The following is a 16,016-nucleotide window of genomic DNA, read 5'->3' on the forward strand; positions in this document are numbered from 1 at the left end:
CTTGGGGGTCCGCAAGCCAGATCAGACTCCTGACAGGGGCACAGCAGTCTGGTAAGGCGGAGAACCTCTGGGCTACCCCCTGCCTTTAACAGCACAGCCCGGGGAGGGAGCGCTGAGATGGACCAGGCAGCCAGACGGAAGACACCTCTCCCCCCACATTTTTGGTAACTTTCACCCCCTCTGCCCCTCCTTCTCCTGCGGTCCCCCCACTCCTCTGGCCGTCCGTCTTCCCCTGTCCCAGCCCCATCTCCTGCAACCGGCCCCAGCTTTGCTTATCCCCCGTTCTCCCCCCTGCCCGCCCCCGTCCCCGCCCCGCCCGGATCAGGAAGCGGAGGCCGACGGCAAGGCCGGGCTGAGGCTGAGCCCGGGGCCGAGCGAAGGAGCAAGGGCTGGAGCCGGCTGCCGGGGCGCGTCCCGAGCCGGGCATGGCGCCGCCGGAGGAGACCCGAGCGCGGCTGGAGCGGGCCGGCCAGTCCCATCTGCTGCGCTTCTGGGCCGAGCTGGGGCCGGGCGAGCGCGCCGCGCTGCTGGCGGCCCTGGCGCTGCCGGGGGCGGCGGAGCTGGGCGAGCACTGCCGGCGGGCGGCGGAGGCTGGCGCTCGGGAGCCGGGGCCCCTGGAGCGCTCGGGCCGCAGGATGGAGCCCGTCCCGGCCGAGCTCCTGGGCAGCGTCCGCCGCAGCGAGCCGGCCACGCTGGCACGATGGGAAGCGGAAGGTGGGTGAGCCAGCCACCCCGGGGCGAGGGTCCTGCCTGCCGACGGTCTCCCCCGAGCTTTGCACGGGCCGGTTCGCCTGGGACCCTCATGCCTCCTCCCCGGGGCCCTGTTGCTCCCCATGGTGCTCCCCCGTGTCTCACCCTATTACCGTCCCCGAGGCTCAGCCGCGTGCCCAGCGCTCGGCTACTTCGTACCCTGCTGGGGCCGCTGCGGCTGCTGGACCTGGGTCCGTCCTTCCCCTCCGCTCCCCTCCCTCTGGCTCTGGTTACTCCCAGCCGCAGCTCCCCGGAATCCCGCTGGGTGTTAGGCAGGGGGGCCCAGCCACTGACCCCCCTTTTGCAGAGGGGCAGGTGAAATCTCTCCCTAACGGAAGGTTGGGCCCCATTGGGAAAGGGATAAAAAAATACGTCGCCTCTATATAAATCCAGGGTATGCCCGCACCTTGAGTACTGCCTGCAGATGTGATCGCCCCATCATTTGTAAAAAAAAGCTTCAGAAAAGGGCAACAAAAATGATGAGGGGGATGGGACGGCTTTTGTATGAGGGGAGATTAATAAGACTGGGACTTTTCAGCTTGGAAAAGGGGGAATATGTTTGAGGACTATAAAATCATGAGGGGTTCGGAGAAAGTATATAAAGAAGTGTGATTTACTCCTTCTCATAACACAAGAACTAGGGGTCCCCAGCAAAGGAAATTAATAAGCAACAGGTTTAAAATGAACAAAAGGAGCCCCAACCCCTCCTGCACCCCGCACCCCAACTCCCTGCCCTGAGCACCCTGCTGCACCCCTCCTGCACCCTAATCCCCTGCCCTGAGCCCCTGCTGCACCCTAATCCCCTGCCCTGAGCTCCCTGCTGCACCCCGCACCCCTCCTGCACCCCAATCCCCTGCCCTGAGCACCCTGCTGCACCCCTCCTGCACCCTAATCCACTGCCCTGAGCCCCTGCTGCACCCTAATCCCCTGAGTGCCCTGCTGCACCCTAATCCCCTGCCCTGAGCCCCCTGCTGCACCCTGTACCCCTCCTGCACCCCCACTCCCTGCCCTGAGCACCCTGCTGCACCCCTCCTGCACCCTAATCCACTGCCCTGAGCCCCTGCTGCACCCTAATCCCCTGAGTGCCCTGCTGCACCCCAATTCCCTGCCCTGAGCCCCCTGCTGCACCCTGTACCCCTCCTGCACCCCCACTCCCTGCCCTGAGCACCCTGCTGCACCCCTCCTACACCCCAGCCCCCTGCCCTGAGCCCCTGCTGCACCCTAATCCCCTGCCCTGAGCTCCCTGCTGCACCCTGCACCCCTCCTGCACCCCAATCCCCTGCCCTGAGCCCCCTGCTGCACCCCATACCCTTCCTGCACCCCCACTCCCTGCCCTGAGCACCCTGCCGCACCCCTCCTGCACCCTAATCGCCTGCCCTGAGTCCCTGCCGCACCCTAATCCCCTGAGCCCCCTGCTGCACCCCGTACCCCTCCTGCACCCCAATCCCCTGCCCTGAGCCCCCTGCTGCACCCCTTCACCCCTCCTGCACCCCAACCCCCTGCCCTGAGCCCCTCCTGCACCCCAAACCCCTGCCCTGAGTCCCCTGCTGCACCCCGCACCCCTCCTGCACCCCAACCCCCTGCCCTGAGCCCCTGCTGCACCCTAATCCCCTGCCCTGAGCTCCCTGCTGCACCCCGCACCCCTCCTGCACCCCAATCCCCTGCCCTGAGCCCCCTGCTGCACCCCATACCCCTCCTGCACCCCCACTCCCTGCCCTGAGCACCCTGCCACACCCCTCCTGCACCCTAATCCCCTGCCCTGAGTCCCTGCCGCACCCTAATCCCCTGAGCCCCCTGCCGCACCCCGTACCCCTCCTGCACCCCAATCCCCTGCCCTGAGCCCCCTGCTGCACCCCTTCATCCCTCCTGCACCCCAACCCCCTGCCCTGAGCCCCTCCTGCACCCCAACCCCCTGCCCTGAGCCCCCTGCTGCACCCCGCACCCCTCCTGCACCCCAACCCCCTGCCCTGAGCCCCTGCTGCACCCTAATCCCCTGCCCTGAGCTCCCTGCCGCACCCCTCCTGCACCCCAACCCCCTGCCCTGAGCCCCTTCCTGCACGCAATTTCCCCACTCAGGTATGGCCCTTGGGCCAAAAAGTTTGCCTCCCCCTGCCCTAGAGTAATTGTTTCAGGCTAAGTTTCCTCTAAGCGGCGCAGCTGCCTTTTAAGCCCCGCTCAGGGCTGCCTCGGGGAGAGATGTCTCTGCCCCAGGGCGGACCTGCCTCACTGGGGGAGAGGCACCCCTCCCTCAGCCCAGCCCAGCCCAGCCGGAGCTGCCGCAGCCTCTCCCCCAGCCCCGAGCTGCTGCGGCAAGAGAGGGCTGGCGGGAGTCCTCTCTCCCACCACAGTTCTGGGGCAGCCTGCACCCCAAGCCCTTCATCTTTGGCCTCACCCCAGAGCCTGAACCCCCCTGCACTCCAACCCTCTGCCCCAGCCCTGAGCCCCCTCCTGCACCCAAGAACAAGACCTCTCGTCCCCAGCTCCACCCCAGAGCCTTCACCCGTAGCCGGAGCCCTCACCTCCTGCACCCAACCCTCTGGCCCAATCCTGAGCCCCCTCCTGCACCCTGAACCCCTCATCCCCAGCTCCACCCCAGAGCCCACACCCCCAGCCAGAGCCCTCTGCCCCAACCCTGAGCCCGCTCCCACACTCCGAGCCCCTCGGCCCCGCCCCCACCACATGGCTTCTGTTATGTGCACCGATATGAAGATGGTGTGTCACACATCACCTCCATATTGGTGCACGTAATGAAATTCATTCCACACATGGACGTAAACATTTAGAGCAGTGCAGGCTATGTGCAGACTTGGGCAGACGCCAGTTACGCTTGGGTCACTCTGAGCAGGGCCGGATTCACCTTTTGTGGGCCTGACGCCAAACCTATTTGTGGGGCCCCACGGGGGCGTTGGGGCATGACGTGGCGCAGGCAGCCTCGCTCCACACAGCCCAGTGCGAGGGCATTGTTTATAAACCAGCCAGAGCAAGGCCTGGGCACTGGACTGCCCCGGGAAAGGAGCCAGACCCAGCTGTGTGGATGGGTTAGACAGGTCCACCATTGTAAACCTGGTACTGACAATGAGAAGGTTTGCTTTGAAACCAGAGGCTAAAAACTTAGTTAAAAAAACAGCCTAGAGTCTAACTGTGACCTGCTGCTTGCATAAATACGTGAAATGGACTGGCTTTGGCCATGGGCCTGGTATTTGACACCCCTGGTCTAGATCTAGCTCCTGTGATGGTCTGTCTCCTCTATTCATGAGCCTGCCCTTTTGGTTCACAGTTGTGTTGTTCTTGTGGGTTGCAGCTGGTGTGGAAGGTTGTGTTTGTGGAGAAAGAGACTCTCTCATGTAGCTAGGGAGAGCTCTGAGGATCGGCATAGAGCTCTGGACTCTGCTTTCAGTGGGGAGCTGTCAGGGTTCCCTCCCCACTCTGAACTCTAGGGTACAGACGTGGAGACCCGCATGAAAGACGCCCTAAGCTTATTTCTACCAGCTTAGGTTAAAAACTCCCCAGGCACAAATTCTCCCTTGTACCTTGGGTTTAAGTAATGCTGCCACCACCAAGTGATTTAACAAAGAACCAGGGAAAAGGACCACTTGGAGTTCCTCTTCCCCCAGCAATCCTCCCAAGCCCTTACACCCTCTTTTCTGGGGAGGCTTGAGAATAATATCCTAACCAATTGGTTACAAAATAATCAAAGACCCAAACCCCTGGGTCTTGGAACAATGGAAAAATCAGTCAGGTTCTTAAAAGAAGGATTTTATTTAAAGAAAAGGTAAAAGAATCCCCTCTGTACAATCAGGATGGTAAATACTTTACAGGGTGATCAGATTCAAAACACAGAGGATTCCCCTCTAGGCAAAACTTTTACCAAAAAAACAGGATAAACCTCCCTCTAGCAAAGGGAAAATTCACAAGATGAAAACAAAAGGTAATCTAACGCACCTTGCCTGATTTACTTACTCTTTTTGTAATATCGGAGACTTGTACAGGATGGTTTATAGGAGAAGGAGTTTTTTTTTTTTGACCTGATGCTTCTCTGCTTTCCCCAGAGAACACACCAACAAAGCCTTCCCCCCACCCCCATTTGAAAGTATCTTCTTTCCCCATTGGTCCCTTTGGTCAGGTGCCAACCAGGTTATTTGAGCTTCAGGTAAGGAGGAATTCTAGGCTACGCTTAGCTGTATGGTTATGACAGGAGCCGATGCAAAGAACAGGACCATGTCATGTGTTCAGGGTGGCTTATGTTGCCACCTAGGTGGGCTGCAATATTTTGTACCAGTGGGAGCTTTTTCAGGGCATTCAATGTCATGTCTAGCTATGAGACACAAAACTGAGCTTGGAGGTCACACGTGTGTGGAGCATTGTGGCAAGCCCTGTGTCTTGGAGGGTGGAGTGAAGTCTTCTGGTCATATGGAGGTGGGAGTGCGCCGTTTCTGCTGCTGTGACTCTCTGAGGGCTCAGTAGCATTGAGGAATCCCCAAATCCACCTCTCAAGGTTGCAGGGTAGCTCAATAATTTGAGGTCAGGTAGCTTTGGTAGCAGAGGATCTTATAGAACAGTTTTCCAAAGTGTGGGGTGTGCCACCCTGGGGGTGGTGATGAAGGACTAGCTACAGGGGGGCAGCACAGAGCAGCGGCTGTGCAATTTCCCCCATGGTGGGCGAGGAGGGGATTGTGATTGGTTTCATTCTCTTGAAAGTGCGGGGTGGAGGGATGGTTCAGCTTTCAAAACTTTGGGAAATGTTTCTCTAGAGGGAGGTGAGCTCTTCAGAGGGCTTTCTTCTTCCAGCCAGTATCCGAGCAGTCTTGCCTGGCCAGCTGCTCTTCATCTGGGAGCTGTTTTGCCAGATAACTGTGACAATCTCTGTGGGTGGTGAGATGGGAGAGGGCATGCTGGGTACATCTACACTGCAAAAAAAAACAACAAAAAACATGGCGTCAAGTCTCAGAGCCTCAGTCTAGAGACCTGGGCTCTTGGGGCTCTCACTACAACACTAAAAATAGTCATGTAGATGTTTCTGCTTGGGCTGGAGCTCGGGCTTTGAGAACCGGCGAGGGGGTGCATCTCAGAGCTTGAGCGGGAAGTTCTACACGACTACTTTTGTGCCCCCATAATGCATGACCCAAGAGTCCAGGTCTGTAGACTCCGGCTTTGAGAGTTGCTGCTGTGGTGGTTTGGTTTTTTTGCAGTGTAGATGTATCCTTTGGACCTAGCATATTGTCAGGGAGTCACTGCAGGGGTTGGCAAGTGCTTCCAGTCATTGTCTTCTGGATTGGGTAGAATCCTTTGTAAGTTAACTTGGGAATCTGGGGGGAGAGGGGGTATGAATTCTTGGGGGAAGATCATGGTGATAGTTTCCTTTAGCCTAGAGAGATAGGGATAGTCTTGATTTCCACCTGAAGTCAGGAGTGATCTGACCAGGGGAAGGTGGTGTGTTTCAAAGAATGACACGCCTCCTTCCCCCTCTTGTAAATTCTGGAAGATTTCTATTTGTCTCAGGCTTTTTAAACTCCTCTTCTGTCTTATTTTTACAAAATCTAAATGTTGGGCCTAAATTTATGGACGGGTTCTCTTTTGTTAAGGGGTCCAATCTGCTGCTCTGTAGGGCTTGTGTGAGTGTTGTGCCCCGCTGCTCAGCTCTGTTGTGCAGCATCTGGGGGTTTTGCTTTCTCCTTCCCGCACTGAGCACTGTTGTAATTGTGTCGGTGCAGATTGTTTGGCAGAAAGGATCAGTCCATCCTTCCTGCAGGATCTATTTCTGTGTTCACTTTATATGCAAAAAGAGGCTCACAGCAATATTTGGAGGGTAATTATGGACCAACACTGCCTCTTTGCTGGGCTTTTTGTATACTACAGAAAACAGATCAGACTGTTTTTCGGAGAACATTGCATATTTTTCAATTGCCTGCAGGAATCAGCATTCAAATTAATCATTTGTCATGAGCATTATTTACGTCGGGGATCAGTAACCTTTGGCACGCAGCCTAGCAGGGAAAGCCCCTGGCTGCTGGGGCCAGTTTCTTTACCTGCTGCATCGGCAGGTTCGGCTGATCGCAGCTTCCACTGGCTGCGGTTTGCTGTCCCAGGCCAATGGGGGTGGGAAGGGCGGCCAGCACATCCCTCGGCCCACGCCGCTTCCTGCAGCCCTGATCTATGTATTTGTAATCAAGAAGTGGGACCGGATCCATGATTTTGATCATTTTGCTTAAAACCCTAAAAGCACAAAGCTTAATTATTGCTAATTTGTATTCCAGTAGTTCCAGCTACTGTATATCCACTCACAGAGGACACCATAGTCCTTATTTTTACAAGCTTTCAATCCAAGAAGATTGCTGTTACACCCCAGTAATAAAGGCCACGTGTTGGTAGAGCACCTCTTACGCTGAAGGATCCAGAATGCTTTGCACACTGTTGGCCCAATCCTGCGCCTATTGAAGTCAATGGCAAAACTTCCAATGACTTCAAGGGGAGCAGGAAAACACCCTGTGCTGTTTCAATACACCTTGGAATGCAGCCACCTGGTTCATAGAACCATAGACTATCAGGGTTGGAAGAGACCTCAGGAGGTCGTCTCGTCCGACCCCCTGCTCAAAGCAGGACCAACCCCAACTAAATTATCCCAGCCAGGGCTTTGTCAAGCCGGGCCTTAAAAACCTCTAAGCAGTGATGAGCTGCCAAAATCTTAACCACTGGTTCCCTATAAAAAGTTCTGATTTAAGGGATGTGCCAAGAGGCAAAAGGGGCTCATTGCAGGGGGTGCGGTGGCAGGGAGGGAGTGGCACAAGGGAGAAGTGGGCAGGAGGGGGTTGTTGCAAGGGACTGGCAGGCAGGGGTGTGTATGTGCCCGGGGTTGTTGCAGGGGGGTGAAGGTGGCAGGGAGGGCTTTGCACAAGGGAGGAGTGGGCAGGAGGAGGAGATGGCAGGCGGGGGATGGGGGTGACCGTGGCTGGCTGGGGGAGGGTTGCCGGGTGGAGGTTGCCTAGAGGCAAAAGTGGCAGGACAGGGTGAGTTGTTGGGGCGGGGGGGTGTACAGGGGAGAAGGTAGCTGGTCGGTGGGTGTTGGAGGAGGTGGCACTGGCTGGGGGAGGGGTGCCCGGGTTGTCCCACATACACCATTCCCCAGGCCAGGGACTGGACCTGCCCACCCACCGGCAGTCCGCAGGCCCGTGCGGCTCCCTGCGGCCTGGCTAGGTACCTTGCTGGCAGAGTAGACACCCCAGCTTCTCCGCCCGAAGAGCAGAGCGCAGCTGCGCCTTCTTCCCCGTGCCGAGCTGGGCTCCCCGCCGCCCCCGGGGCTCTCAGCGGCGGTGCAGGCAGCCAGGCCCCCCCTGCCCGAGCCGGGCTCCCCGCCGCCCCCGGGGCTCTCAGCGGCGGTGCAGGCAGCCAGGCCCCCCCTGCCCGAGCCGGGCTCCCCGCCGCCCCCGGGGCTCTCAGCGGCGGTGCAGGCAGCCAGGCCCCCCGCGCCCGAGCCGGGCTCCCCGCCGCCTCCGGGGCTCTCAGCGGCGGTGCAGGCAGCCAGGCCCCCCGCCGCCCCCGGGGCTCTCAGCGGCGGTGCAGGCAGCCAGGCCCCCCCTGCCCGAGCCGGGCTCCCCGCCGCCCCCGGGGCTCTCAGCGGCGGTGCAGGCAGCCAGGCCCCCCGCCGCCCCCGGGGCTCTCAGCGGCGGTGCAGACAGCCAGGCCCCCCGTGCCCGAGCCGGCTCCCCGCCACCCCCGGGGCTCTCAGCGGCGGTGCAGGCAGCCAGGCCCCCCGCCGCCCGAGCCGGGCTCCCCGCCGCCCCCGGGGCTCTCAGCGGCGGTGCAGACAGCCAGGCCCCCCGTGCCCGAGCCGGGCTCCCCGCCGCCCCCGGGGCTCTCAGCGGCGGTGCAGGCAGCCAGGCCCCCCGCGCCCGAGCCGGACTCCCCGCCGTCCTTGGGTTCTCGGCGGCAGCAGCTGCCGCTGAGAGCCCCGGGGCGGCGGGGAGCTCGGCTCGGGCGCAGCTTCTCATGCTAGACCCTCCCCTTCCCCACTCCGCTGCTGGCTTCTCGCCGGGGGAGGGACTGGCCGCGCCGCAGCCGGCCGCTCTGGAGCCAGGAGGCCGGGAGCAGCGGCAGCCTTGTGTTCCGCTGTTCAAAAAAACTTTGTGGGGCACGGCTTTTGGGCGCCGCCAACCACTTGGCGCCCTAGGCGGCCGCCTAGTGGTTGCACCAGCCCTGCCCGACAGACCCCCCCCTGAACTCCCACACCTACCCAACCTCCCCCTCATCCCCCATCCCCTGACTGCCCCCCAGAACCTCTGCCCCCTGCAACCGCTCCCTGCCCCTTATCCATCCCCTCCTCCCAGCCCTGGCCAGGCCCCTTTACCATGCTGCTCAGGGCAGCGTGTGTGGATGCCGCGCGGCCCGCTGGAGCTCGCAGCCCCACCCCAAAGCGGCAGGAGCTGCCAAGCTGCCCAGGAGCGGTCTAGAGCGCCGGCAGCCCGGCACGCCGAGGCTCTGGGAGAGTGGGAAAGGCTGGGGAGGGGCCGGAGGAGCCTCCCTGGCCCGGAGCTCAGGGAGCCCTAACAATTTTTAACAACCGGTTCTAAAACTGGTTCAAAATTTAACAACTGGTTCGTGCGAACCGGCTCCAGCTTCCCACTGCCTCTAAGGAAGGAGATTCCATCACCTCCCTAGGTAACCCGTTCCAGTGCTTCACCACCCTCCTAGTGAAATAGTGTTTCCTAATATCCAACATAAACCTCCCCCACTGCAACTTGAGACCATTGCTCCTTGTTCTGTTATCTGCTACCACTGAGAACAGCCTAGATCCATCCTCTTTGGAACCCCCTTTCAGGTAGTTGAAGGCTGCTATCAAATCCCCCGTCACTCTTCTCTTCTGCAGACTAAATAAGCCCAGTTCCCTCAGCCTCTCCTCATAAGTTATGTGTCTCAAACCTAATAATTTTCATTGCCCTTCGCTGGACTCTCTCCAATTTGTCCACATCCTTTGTGTAGTGGGGGCCCCAAAACTGGACGCAGTACTCCAGATGTGGCCTTACCAGTGCCGAATAATCACTTCCCTCCATCTGCTGGCAATGCTCCTACTAATGCAGCCCAATATGCCATGAGCCTTCTTGGCAACAAGGGCTCACTGCTGACTCATATCCAGCTTCTCATCCACTGTCCATTATGTGTCAGCAACACCATTTTGCAGCGTTTCTAGGAGAGAAGCGAAGAATACCTTGGTTGTTATTTTTGGGTATTACTGTAGTGCCTGGAAGCCCTGGTCATGGAGCAGGACCCCACTGTGCTAGGTGCTGTACAGACCCAGAACAAGATGGTCCCTGCCCCAGTGAGCTGACAGTCTGAGTATAAGTCAAGAGATGGATAAGATGGGGGCGCACAAGGAAACAAAGAGACAATATTGATCGATGATGGAAGGAATTTGTGAAGGCAAAATGTAAATACCTGAGCTGGAATTGAACCTGCCGCTGGAGCTAAATGTGCTGCATCTCCGATGAAGTGAGCTGTAGCTCACGAAAGCTCATGCTCAAATAAACTGGTTAGTCTCTAAGGTGCCACAAGTCCTCCTTTTCTTTTTGCGAATACAGACTAACACGGCTGCTACTCTGAAACTTGGAGGTGCTATCTTAGGAACCTTCTTGCATAGAATAATCCCGCCTAGGTGTGCGAATGTACAGATCAGTTTTGCTAAAGGTTTAGATTAGCCGACGTTCAGTCCAAGGCACTATGGGAGCAGGAGCGGAACACTCCAGATACAGCCCTTTGCTACCTCCAATGCTCATTGAACTGGCCTAGTTTGATGCCAGCTCCCGAGTGAAAGGAGATATGCTTCTTTATGCGCTGCTGTTCCCTTAGTTCCTCTTCTCCCTCTGGGGTCGTTAAGATAGACCCATGCAGCAAGCTGTGCCAGCATATGTGCCAGACGCTCGCTCGCATCAAAAAGAGAGTAATCGCGTGTCGAGAGCCAATTAGATGTGCACAGGGAGTTTTCTACCTATATTTGATAAATATACGTCCATTTTATTTAACATCCCTGTTAGGCTATACCTGAGAGAGTTTCTTACACTCTTGTTTTATGGCATTTGTTCAGTCATTGCACGGACATCCCTTTAGCGTCTTGGCACTGACATTTGCAGCCCACCTTCGCCTTGCGCTGAGGCTCCAAGCCTGAGTCCATCTGCTATTGTTTTTTAAGTTGTCTGCAGATAATTAAGCTGACAAATCCAGCCAACTTCTTAAACACAAGAGTGCTAACAGACGGTGTGACAAATGTTAATCGCTACGGGTGCTCCCTGCTTGGGGACGTTACCATGCACCATTTATTTGTCTGCTGTAATCAAGCCTTATGCTTTATCTTGTTCCCTCTGGAAGAGTGATAGGCAAAACTCAATGAACTGGCCATTCTAGGGCCTTTGCCTTTCTGATCATCACTGCACCAGCTTTGCAAGGCCTTGTCCATGCACACACAAATTGTGGTGCTTTAACTATACTGGTACAGTTAAGTGGTACATACATACCCATCCCCCAGTGTGGATACAGCTATTCTGGTATAAAGATACTTATACCAGTATAGTTTATTCCTGTAAAGGAAGGAAGAAAAATTATACTGTTGTAAGGCATCTTTCCATGGGTATAACTGCATCCACACAAGGGCTTGTAGCAATTAATTATTTTGGCTAACTACCAAAATAGTTAAATTGGTATAAAATCTGAGTGTAGACCAGGCCTAAGAGTCTACCTCCAATTTCTGGGAATGATCTCCCTTCCCCCACAGACTCTGTTTTTGATGCTGACCTCTTTGTCCATTTTTAAGCCATCACAACACCCCACGTGGCCACACAGTATTTCATGATTTTTGCCTGCAACTGAACCTGATCCGCTTGCTTCTAGAACTGTGCTTAGCAGAGTCCAGTGTTGATTGTCATGCTGTCTGAAGTGGCTCATGACCATGAGTGCCTGCCTCAGGACAGACTATCAAAAGCAGGGCGGACACCCCACACTAGTGGTGTGTTTTATAATTAGATTTCACCACGCCAATACCAAATGTGAACTCCTGGATCACTAAACCAGTGTTACCATGCAGTCCCAGGCAGTCTCCGTAGACTCTCCAGTCTGTCTTGCCACCGTGACAAGTTGGACTCAGTGATACATGGTCACTTATACCAAAAATCACAAATATTCCAGGTTACTCCCAGTCCCAAGAGACCAATCACTCATCCAGGTAGAGCCGTATTCTAGATCTCCCACCAAAGATGATGCTGGCAGCCAATTTTATAGTAAACTAACTATAGGTTTATTAGCTAAGAAAAAGAAATGAGAGTTATTGAGAGGCTAAAGCAGGTAAAATATATGTACGGGTGAGTCACAGTCTATAATTCCAGTTCCCCAAAGGTCTTTTCAGGGTACCCAGATTGTCTCTGCTTTGCATCTGGTACCCACCTCTAAGAGTCCAAACAGTCCAGAGATACAGGATCTTTCCCTGAATCCATGCTTATAGCTCCTTCTCACAGAAAACAAGCTGGCAGGGTCACCAGCCAGATGGGCTCTTTCTTTGATTGGTGGAGAGAGAAGATTTCCGGTCATCACACAATGATCATTTGCCCTCAAATGTGCACGAATTAGCACTTCTCTGCTAAAGTTCTTCATCTGCATTACACAAGTCTTCTTTCTCATTTCATGGGTTATTTAGTTACAGAGGTATATAAAATGTAAATGTTTGCCATTACATTATAACAGGATACAGATAAGTGAGATCAATTCATGTAACAGCCCATTAGTTTTCATGAAGTTTAAACACCAAATACATTCTTATGCAATTAATAACCACTTTAATCGATACTAATACACAAGTGAATTGGCTTTGGGCTTTGGCATGAGCTGGCACCTGGTCTGCCAGCATCACAGTGGCTGCACAGTATTTCATGAGTTTTGCCCGCAATTAAAGCTGATCAGCTTGTGTCTAGAGTTTTGCACTAGTCAGTATCACATCCCTTCCTTTCTGAGAGGAACATAAGTTTAAGTAAAAAAGCCTCCAGTTCTAGAGGCGATTAGTGGAGAATGAACACATGCACGCTACTCCTGCACTCAGAGCTAAAAATCCCCAAAGTGGGAACCTTGTTGGCATAGCTCATCTGTTCTTTCACCTGGTTCCAGCCTTCGTTTTGCTGAGCTTAGCCTCGCGTGCCGTCGCACCGAGCACGCAGTCCGAAAGAGCATAGCTAGTAACACCTCAGCATGCAAGGGGCGGATGGGAGGCGTGCGTGTGAAAGAGAGAGGGCAGGCCCGCTGAGAGCAGAATAAGGACTTTTAATTTTAAGACCTGAGTGTTTCTTTGCATTTATGTCGGGCTCTAACAGCATCAATGAATTCTTATACACCCACCTCCACTCAGGTTGGAAACTCCTTTTTACACATGGGCAAACTGAGGCACTTGCCTAGTGAAAGTCAAGTGAGGATAAATAACCATTGGAATAACTTACCAAGGGTTGTGGTGGATTCTCCACCACTGGCAATTTTTAAACCAAGATGGGCTCTTTTCCTAAAAGATAAGCTGTAGTTCAAATAGGAGTTAATTCAGCAAAATCCTGTGGCCTGTGTTTCACAGACTGTATGAGCACAATGTCCCTTCCAGCTTTGAAATCTGGGAAAGTGGTTCACTGTGGCTCAGAGGAGTCCTTGTAGCACCTTAGAGACTAACAAATTTATTTGGGCATAAACTTTTGCAGGCTAGAACCCACTTCATCAGATGCATCATCAGGTTCTAGCCCATGAAAGCTTATGCCCAAATAAATTTGTTAGTCCCTAAGGCCTGGTCTACAGTACGTGGTTATTTCAGAATTAGCTGAGTTACCTTGAAATAAAACCGGTTCCGTCCACACGACCAAACCATTTTTTTTTATTTGAAGGGCTCTTTACTCCAATTTCTGTACTCCACCTCGGCAAGTGGAGTAACACTAAAATTGAGATCGCAGTTCAGGGTTTCAGGTACTGTGGACTCAATTCGAAGATATTGGCCTCCCGGAGCTATCCCAGAATGCTCCCTTGTGACCGCTCTGGACAACACTCTGAACTCTGATGCACTAGCCAGGTAGACAGTAAAAGCCCTGGGAACTTTTGAATTTCCTGTTTGCTCACCATCAGCACAGTCCACCATCACAGGCGACCATGCGAGTCCACCATCTCAAGAGACCATGCAGTCCCGGATTCGCAGAGGAGCTCCAGCATGGTCCAAACAGGAGGTACTGGATCTCACTGCATGTTGAGGAGACAAATCTATTATGGCAGAACTACATTCCAAAAAAGGAACGCAAATAAGTATGCTAAAGTCTCCAGGGCCATGACGGAAAGAGGCCACTCCAGGGACACAGAACAGTGTCGTACAAAAATCAAGGAGCTCAGGCAAGCATACGAAAAAGCCAGGGAGGCGAACGGGCTCTCTGGATCACAGCCCCATACATGCCACTTCTACCGTGAGCTGCATGCAATTATGGGGGGTGACGACACCACTACCCCACCACTGTCCATGGACACCTGCAAGGGGGGAGTAGCACGGAGCAAGGAGGATGAGTTTTTGGAGGACGAGGAGGAGAAGGAGGACAGTGCACAGGCGGTAAGTGGGGAATCTGTTTTCCCCCCTAGCCAGGAACTATTCTTAACGCTGGAGCCAATAGCCTCCCCCTACTCCCAAAGCATGCTCCCGGACCATGACCCTGGAGAAGGCACTTCTGGTGAGTGAGAGCTTGATCGGAGCCACACGGTGGGGGGTAGGGGGAAACCCAGCCGCGCTGGGCTGTTCGCGTTTAGTTTAAAAGGCTCATCCCTTCTTAGAGCCTCATCGGAGCCACGCTGGGCTGTTCGCGTTTAGTTTAAAGGGCTCATCCTGGCTCAGAGCCTCATCGGAGCCCCACAGTGTGTGTGTGTGTGGGGGGCAGGGAGGGTGTTGTGTGAAGCGATCATCCCAGAGAGCCTGCAGGCTGCCTGCAAGCTGAATTCTGTTGCCCGGCTGCGTGTGATGGCTTACTCACACCAAAAGTGGCAGGCACTTCAGTATAGGAGGCAAAATGTGACCTTGTACAGAAAGAATATGTGCTGTGTACTATGAATTGCCTGTTTCACTGAGAAATAGTGTCCCCTTTGTTCTCTCTTTAATATATATATAGGGGGTGGGTAACTTTAAGAGAAACAAACACAACTCTCACACCGTACCCTGGCCAGTCATGAAATTGGCTTTCAAAGCTTCTCTGATGTACAGCGCACCCTGCTTCACTCTTCAATCGCCCTGTTGTCTGGCTGTGCGAAACTGGCTGCCAGGCAAGTTTCCTCAACCTCCCACCCCGCCATAAACGTCTCCCCCTTACTCTCACAGATATTGTGGAGCACACAACAAGCAGCAATAACAATGGGAATATTGGTTGTGCTGAGATCTAACCGAGTCAGTAAACTGCGCCAGCGCACTTTCAAACGTCCAAACGCACATGCTACCACCATTCTGCACTTGCTCAGTCTATAGTTGAACTGCTTGCTCCTTACTACTGTCCAGGGTGCCTGTGCCTGGCTTCATGAGCCATGGCATTAAGGGGTAGGCTGGGTCCCCGAGGATAACTATAGGCATTTCAACATCCCCAACAGTAATTTTCTGGTCTGGGAAGTAAGTCCCTTCCTGCAACTGTTCAAACAGACCAGAGTTCCTGAAGATGCGAGCGTCATGCACCTTTCCCAGCCATCCCACACTGATGTCTGTGAAACGTCCTTTGTGATCCACCAGTGCTTGCAGCACCATGGAAAAGTACCCCTTGCGGTTTATGTACTGGCTGCCCCGGTTTTCCAGGGCCAAGATAGGGATATGCGTTCCGACTATTGCCCCGCCGCAATTAGGGAACCCCAGCACATTAAAGCCATCCACAATGGTCTGCACATTTCCCAAAGTCACTACCCTTGATAGCAGCTGGTCAATGATTGCATTGGCTACTTGCAGCACAGTAGCCCCCACAGTAGATTTCCCCACTCCAAACTGATTCCCGACTGACCAGTAGCTGTCAGGCATTGCAAGCTTCCACAGGGCTATTGCCACTCGCTTCTCAACTGTGAGGGCTGCTCTCATTTTGGTGTCTTTGTGCTTCAGGGCAGGGGACAGCAAGTCACAAAGTTCCATGAAAGTGGCCCTATTCATACGAAAGTTTCTCAGCCACTGGGAATCATCCCATACCTGCAACACTATGTGGTACCACCAGTCTGTGCTTGTTTCCCGGGCCCAGAATTGGCGTTCCACAGCATGAACCTGACCC

General features: G+C 54.8%; 1 protein-coding gene across 1 annotated transcript in view; it reads left to right on the plus strand.

The window, feature by feature from the left end:
- The first annotated feature begins 309 nt into the window (after positions 1–309).
- UAP1L1 (UDP-N-acetylglucosamine pyrophosphorylase 1 like 1) overlaps positions 310–16,016 on the plus strand; it is a 34,965-nt gene continuing 19,258 nt past the window's right edge. Inside the window, exon 1 of the mRNA XM_084650266.1 lies at positions 310–714. Coding sequence (XP_084506392.1) covers positions 426–714 — 289 coding nt within the window. The 5' untranslated portion in view covers positions 310–425. The remainder of the gene's footprint in view (positions 715–16,016) is intronic.

This window comes from Lepidochelys olivacea (assembly GCF_965140295.1).
Source record: "Lepidochelys olivacea isolate rLepOli2 genome assembly, chromosome: 16".
NCBI classification, from domain to species: domain Eukaryota; kingdom Metazoa; phylum Chordata; order Testudines; family Cheloniidae; genus Lepidochelys; species Lepidochelys olivacea.